This window comes from Pteropus vampyrus, unplaced genomic scaffold (assembly GCF_000151845.1).
Source record: "Pteropus vampyrus isolate Shadow unplaced genomic scaffold, Pvam_2.0 Scaffold66, whole genome shotgun sequence".
Classification (NCBI taxonomy): domain Eukaryota; kingdom Metazoa; phylum Chordata; class Mammalia; order Chiroptera; family Pteropodidae; genus Pteropus; species Pteropus vampyrus.
In genome coordinates, this window is record NW_011888847.1 from 2,476,743 (window position 1) to 2,483,959 (window position 7,217).

Consider the following 7,217-nt stretch of genomic DNA (forward strand, 5'->3'; position numbering starts at 1 on the left):
TCAGGAGTGTGAGGTGAGGCCTCCAGCTTTGTTCTCTTTCAGGATGGGATGTCTTTCCATTTATTTGTGCCTTTTTAAATTGTTTTCAGCAATGTTTTGTAGTTTTTAGTGTATAAGCGTTTAGCTTCCTTGGTTAAGTTTATTGCTTGTATTTTAGATTTTTTAAAATAATATTGTAAATGAGATTGTTCTCTTAATTTCCTTTTTAGATTATTCATTGTAAGTGTATAGAAATGCAACTGATTTTTGTATCTTGATTTTATATTTTGCAAATGAATTTATTAGTTCTAATTTTTTTTTTTCTTTGTGGATCATTAGGATTTTTTAGATATGAGATCCTGTCAGCTGGGAATAGAGATAATTTTTCTTCTTTTTTTTCCAATTTGAATGCCTTTTATTTATCTTGCCTAATTTCTATAGCTTGGACTTTAAACATTATATTAAATAAACATGGGAAGAGCAGGCATCCTTGCCTTGTTTCTGATCTTAGAGGAAAAGCTTTCATTTTTTCATTGTTGAGTGTGATGTTAGCTATGGGCTTTTCACATATGGCCTTTATTATACTGAGGTAATTTCCTTTTATTTCTAGTTTGTTGAGTGTTTTTATCATGAAAGGATGTTGAATTTTCTCAAATGATTTTCTGCATCTATTGAGATGATCTTGTGATTTTATCCTTCATTCTGTTAATGTAGTGTATCACATTAATTAATATTTATATGCTGAACCATCCCTGCATCCCAGGGATAAATCTCACTTGTTCCTGGTGTATGAGCCTTTTAATGCACTGTTGAATTTAGTATTTTGTTGAGGATTTTCGCATATGTTTATGAGGGATGTTGTCTTGTAGTTTTCTTCTATTGTAGTATCTTTGTCTGGCTTTCGTATCAAGGTAATGTGGGCCTCATAAAATAAATTTGGAAATGTTTCTTCCTTTTCTATTTTTTTTTTGGAAGAGTTTGAGAGAGATTGGCATTCATTCTTGAAATTTTTGATAGAATTCCCCAATGAAGTCATGGGGTTCTGGGCTTTTGTTTGTTGGGAAATTTTTAATTACTGATTCAATCTCCCTGCTAGTTATAGATATGCTCAGATTTTCTATTTGTTCATGATTCAATCTTGGTAGATTTTATGTTTCTAGGAATTTATCCATTTCTTCTAGGTCTTACAATTTGTTGGCATATATTTGTTCATAGTAATCTCTTAAAATTCACTTTATTTCTGTGGCATCTGTAGTAATGTTTTCTGAGTATTGAGCCATCACTGGCTAGAAAACTTCTGGACTAGGTCTGCCCTAATTGTCTCATTATTATTTGATGACAAAAAGGTGGTGAGTGTAGTAAAGCTAGAATTCTAGGAATCCAGGTTCAAGTCTTTATTCTTTTAAGGTATGACCTCAGACAGGTTGCTTTCCTTCTCTGGGACTCAGTTTCCTCATCTGTGAAATGAGTTGTGGATAGTGGTCCCCATAGTCCTTCTGTTTGGACTTTGACTCTCTCCTTCCTCCCCTTATGCACTCCACAGCTAAGGAAGTGAAATTCTGGAAACACTCCTGAAACTCTGCCCTAAAGCAGAAGAACCATGGCCCTGAGTGATGTTGATGTACAGAAGCAGATTAAGCATATGATGGCTTTCATTGAACAAGAAGCCAATGAGAAGGCAGAAGAAATAGATGCCAAAGCTGAAGAAGAATTCAACATTGAGAAAGGACGCCTCGTGCAAACCCAGCGACTAAAGATTATGGAGTATTTTGAGAAAAAGGAGAAGCAGATAGAGCAGCAGAAGAAAATCCAGATGTCCACCATGAGGAATCAGGCAAGGCTGAAAGTCTTGAGAGCCCGAAATGACCTTGTCTCAGAGTTGCTGAATGATGCAAAGCTGAGACTCAGTAGGATTGTGATAGACCCACAAGTCTACCAGGGACTGTTGTATAAACTAGTGCTCCAGGGGATGCTCCGGCTGCTGGAGCCTGTGGTAATTATTCGCTGTAGGCCACAGGACCATCTCCTGGTGGAGCGGGTAGTGCAAAAAGCCATCCCTGAATACAAGGCAATCTCCCAAAAATGTGTTGAAGTCCGAGTTGATCAAGAGGTTCACCTCGCTATGAATGCAGCTGGGGGCGTGGAGATCTACAGTGGCAATCAGAGAATAAAGGTTTCCAATACTCTAGAAAGTCGACTGGATCTCTTAGCCCAGCAAAAGATGCCAGAAATACGAAAGGCCTTATTTGGAGCCAATCCCAACAGGAAGTTCTTTGAATGAGCCTCTGAGAAGTGAAGATCGTGTTGAACTGCTAAGCCATAAAAGCATAAGTTATTAAGACAAAAGAAACTAGTCACATTTCATCCTCTTTGTTGCTCTGATATTATTCTTTCGTGAAATACCCTTTAAATAGATAAAGGCATTATACGTTGGAATAAAGCCTGACTTAATGCTTAGAAATCTTATTCCAGTTCATCCATGCATACTGTAGCTTCTGGTCAGTTCTGAAGTTTGAGTTGAAGGGTCTAAAGACATCTGCTCTTTAGCTCATTCTCCAGGTGAGATGTGATGGTATTCTTGGCTTATGGGTCTGAGTGCTCCAAGTTTCTTTAATATGTATGTGAAGTGTACTTTCCTTCTTTTGCTTCAACTTTTTTTGTCGAAACATATTATTTAATGAGGTTTAGAGATCATCTTCATGTGTATAGGGCCAGCTTCAGGGGCACATGTAACCAGTGCAGTCATACAGGGCTCCATGCTCAGAAGAGGGGTTTAATGCTCTGTAGCCAAGGCCTTGAAATTCTTAATTTTATCTTTGCGTGCGTGTTTTGTAAGTGAACCCCCATGAGACTTTGGAGCAAGTGCCAGGCGCTTAGAGCCTTGGCTCACACATGGTGCCAACTCTTGAAGCCTATCTACCTCCCTGGGTTGGGTTCTTGGCTACCCACTTCCCAGCTTCCTGGTGTCCCCAAGACCAGCTTTTCCCTCCCTCACTGAGTGAACATTGCTACCCTCTGTCCCTGGTGAGGGCCTGGTGTGCATGCAGGGAGGGTCAGAGTGAGGTATGCATATTCTGCAGTCTTATGACTGGGCATAACGGTGGCCATCTTCGTGCCTGGCTGGCAGCTACATGACATGACATATTCAGCAGGTGACCCAATGAGGGTGAGTCTCTTGCTCGCCAGATACTGAGCACATCTGGTGTGGAGGTTTAAAGACCCTGGGGTTCACCTATCTGCTGTGGATTGGGTCAGCTAGCCAACTGGAATGGGAGGTGCCTGGCTGGACGTCCCAGACCCTAGCCAAGGCATAGCACATATATCTGGGAGTTAGTGGAAAGGAAGATACAGCAGTTGTCAAGCTTCCTGGGCCTGAGTCTCAGGGTGGGAATTTAATGAGCTTATGAGGTTCTGCACTTGCCCTGTAAAGCATCCCTGTGCCTGACAGAGTTCTGCGTGGGAAAGCTCTGTGCCTGGGGTAATTTGGGCTCGTCTCTTCTGGCCTGCTTGTTGAATCTCCCAGAAGGAGCTAAGAAATACAGACGGTGTAATTTCAGTGATTCTCCGTATAGGCACAATATAGAGATAAATGATAAAATTCATACTAATGATTTAAAATTTTTAATATTTATTTACTTAGACATTAAATAGCAAATAAACATCTTGACAAGTCAAAAGAGAGACTACAGAAAAGGGAAAAAACTTTATATGTTAGTACTTTTAACTGTACTTTTTGAACAAAGGATACCACGTTTCCATTTTGCACTGGGCCCTGTAAATTATGCAGCCTGTTCTGCATGGGTATGGTGATTTAAAGTCTAATCTATGCCCAAGAGTGATTTATGTGTTAAAATAAAAGATTTTTGAAGAGAAAGAATCCAAGCAACTCTGCCAAGGGCAAAGGTTGCCTTGTATGGTCAGGACTATGTAAGGAACAGAAATCCTGTGAAGCTCAAGTAGTAAACAAGAGTGTCTCCCAGAACTGAGGGATAGGACTTTCATGGACCCAGGAGATGGCTGGACTTGGGAATCAGAAAGCCATCTGAAATCCTCCGTTTGGCCACTTCATTGTTTTTTCTTTAAGGAGTGACTTTCTCTACCGTGCAGGTTAAACGGTAGAGTATGCATGCCACACGAAGTGTACATTCCCAAGTTTACATGTTGTAGTTCCAGAAACAAATTTGCTTCTCTTGGAGTCAATTCCACTTTTCTGAGAGGGAGTCCATTTGGCCCGGCTTAGGTCAAATGTCCACTTATGTTTCAACAGGTGTCTGGGGGCAGTTCTCAGAGAAAAGGAGGTCTTTGTCAGCTAGACAGACTCTCCAAAGAGCATCTTCAATGTGGGCCATTTCGAGTTGCAGTTTCTGTCATTCAGTGAACATTTTCTGAATGCCAACAATGAGCTGTGCCCTGCGCTAGGTGCTAGGCTGCCAGGAGTACGATCGGGTCCTGTTTTTTCATTAGTCAGAGACACATGAACAGATGATGATTGTGGTAATGATACCACGTGGAGTGCCAGCCTAGTGCTATATACAAGGTACTGTGGGAATATAGTAACAGGGAAAGGGGTCACAGAAAGCTTCTGGGGGCTGGTAATTGATCTGGGGAAAGTACTCCAGCCGAAGGGGAGAAAGCATGCAAAGACCCTGATGTGTGAAAAGCAAGTTGCATTAGAGAAATTGTGTGTAGTTCAGTGTGATGGGTATGAGGGGTGAGTGGAAAGTGACCATGGATGAGTCTGGAAAGATGGACAGGGCCTGATTACATGGCGCTGCATGACGTGCTAAGAAGTTAGGCTAATTCTGGTGAGTGGGTGATGAAAGGTCATTGAAGGACTTTAAATAAGAGTGACACCATGAGAGCTGGACTTTTAAAAGATTATTTTAGTGTCACTGTATGTGGAAGGCACATTGGAGGGAGGGAGAGACTAGAGGCAGAAGCCCTGTCGGGGGCAGTTTATCAACCTAAGTGAGAGATGATAAATAATCTACCCAGTTCTTTCGTGAGGTAGGTAAAATTCATTGATGCATAGGCTCGAAGAGATTGGAATCAGTGGCCTATGTCCTCTCCGCTCCCACCTCCCTTCCCCTACCTGTATGAATCCTTTCACTTGTCCAGGACTTGAGGCTTTCTGACACAATTTTTCATCGCACAATTTTTTCTTATCAGAGTCCCTCTCCCTCAGAGCCTTTCCACTTCTTCCCTAGCCACCGTTCCAGGCCCAGCAAAGCAGTGCCCTATCAGCTGACTCAGTCACCCAGCAACCACCCCTGCTGGGAACTCGGACCCCACTTCCTGCTGTAACCCAGAAATGTCTGAACCCCATTTGCCTACCCCAGCTCTGGCCCTCTGAGCTGGCCTCAATTCATTATTAGGGCCCAGATAGCAATTCCTCTCTGAAAAATCTGATAAATAGATTTTACGAAAAGTTTTGTGAGAAGTTGAGGGAAGCCTTCCATAGTGTCTGTGGGGCAAAATTTCCCTTAAGTCCCATTTAAATATCTCCCTGTTTTCCCAAACTTTCCTCTCTCCCAAAGCTGCCAGATACTCTTTTTCCTCAACCTTCTCCTCAGCCCTCTCAACTCATGGGTTCCAGTCTCCTCCCTCATAAGGTCCCCTTAGCAAAACAAAAAACTGTTGGCCAAACAAGCTCCGCCCCACCACGGTTCCTGGTTGCCCCTCCCACTGAGGACTTTGCTGCATTGCCTTTCCGTACTGGTCCCAGCATCTCCTACTCGTCTCACCTTTTTAGACCCAGCTCCCTGTGGGCCGGGACAGTGTTCATTCTAACTTCTTTGCATTCTCTTCTTGTTATTTCACTGCTGACGTAGGGTGTGCACGTAGTAGGTTCTCAAAAGACTTTTATGGTTGCTACATTCTTCTTTCCCAGCCAAGCTCCGGTCTCTGGATGGAGGCTTCCAGAGTTTCTTTCCTTCTCGGGCCATAGATTGTGCCATTTAAAGCAGCAAGGACGTGAGATGCGGACAGGGGAAAGGAAGATAGGGGCCTGCACCATTGTAGAGGGATGGTGGTTGCCAAGAAAATCCTCTGCTACCCATGGGGAGAAGGCTGCGGATGTGTGGAGGCTGAACCTAAGTAGGACTGCGCCCCTGTCTCACCTCAGTCAGGGCTTGGTCACCTGTCGGCAAATCTGGGGCTTTATTGCATCACTTCCCTCCCTGGGAAATTAATGGGGGAAGGCCTTTGCCTTGGCCCCCAGCACAAAGGTCGGGGCTATGGAGGGGCTGGGTCCTCCTCAGGGGCCTCAGCTGTGGGACAGGCGAAATTTAGCCTTCTTGTTTCTGTAGTCCCTAACGCTAGCCTTGGCCTGCAGGGCAGGCTGCTTGTCACCATACAGATAGCCGCACTCCTGTAGGGGTCTTTGCTTTAGAAATGTTTACACTGGCACTTTCTGTTCGTTGATTGGTACCAACATACAGGCATTCTTTATTAGCATTAACTATCCTACTCTCGAGAAGGCATGTTCCTCCTTTAAAGCTCCTCAATCCCCGTGAGCCCAAAGGAGCAAACTGTTACAACCGCAGGCAGGCACAACCCTTCCCCACCGCTTTCCTCATTAACGCTTCCTCCCGAGGTGCAAGGGAAGCTGTTTGCCGCTGATACAGACGGAGGCTGTTTGGTAGGCTCACTCCCTGCTGGGAGAGTAGAGTACTGGGGGCTGAACACACCAGCGGCCAGACCCTGCCCCTTGATGCGGCCTCCACCCCAGGAATCCTGTTGCCAAGGGTAACTCGGCGGATGCGGAGTGTAGAGTTAGTTCTGATTCTGAGCTGCCTAGAGAGCCAGAAATGGAGGAGATGCTTTGAGCACGTGCTAGAACCTCAGAGAAAGCAGCGAATGCAGACCAGCAGAACAGAATAAGCTGCAGGGCCTCTTCTCTGTCCCTGGGGTCCCAGGACCCCCGGAAGTGGGTCAGCAGATCTACTCAGGGTCAACCATAAAACCTCATAAAACTTGCTCTGGGGAGCAAGTGCAGCGCCTCGCTGAGCTCCCCAGTGAAAATTGCTCAAGTTCTTTCCTTTTCCTATGCTTTCTTCTGTTTCTGTCCCTGAAATTGTGCCTGTTACTGATGGTACTGGGAAAAGATTGAGTCTTTACTCCTACCTCTACATTCCTAAACTCTGTTCTACCGTGCTCGCTCATAGCACCCATGCTTCCCTGCACAATCTCACGGCTAACCAGAAGTGTTTTCCTGCAGGTCAGCAGCCCTTTAACTG

General features: G+C 44.3%; 1 protein-coding gene across 1 annotated transcript in view; it reads left to right on the forward strand.

Moving 5' to 3' along the window:
- Positions 1-2,275, forward strand: part of ATP6V1E2 (ATPase H+ transporting V1 subunit E2) — a 4,336-nt gene extending 2,061 nt beyond the window's left edge. The window contains exon 2 of the mRNA XM_011361333.2: positions 1,523-2,275. Coding sequence (XP_011359635.1) covers positions 1,580-2,260 — 681 coding nt within the window. The 5' untranslated portion in view covers positions 1,523-1,579 and the 3' untranslated portion in view covers positions 2,261-2,275. The remainder of the gene's footprint in view (positions 1-1,522) is intronic.
- Positions 2,276-7,217: the final 4,942 nt, after the last annotated feature.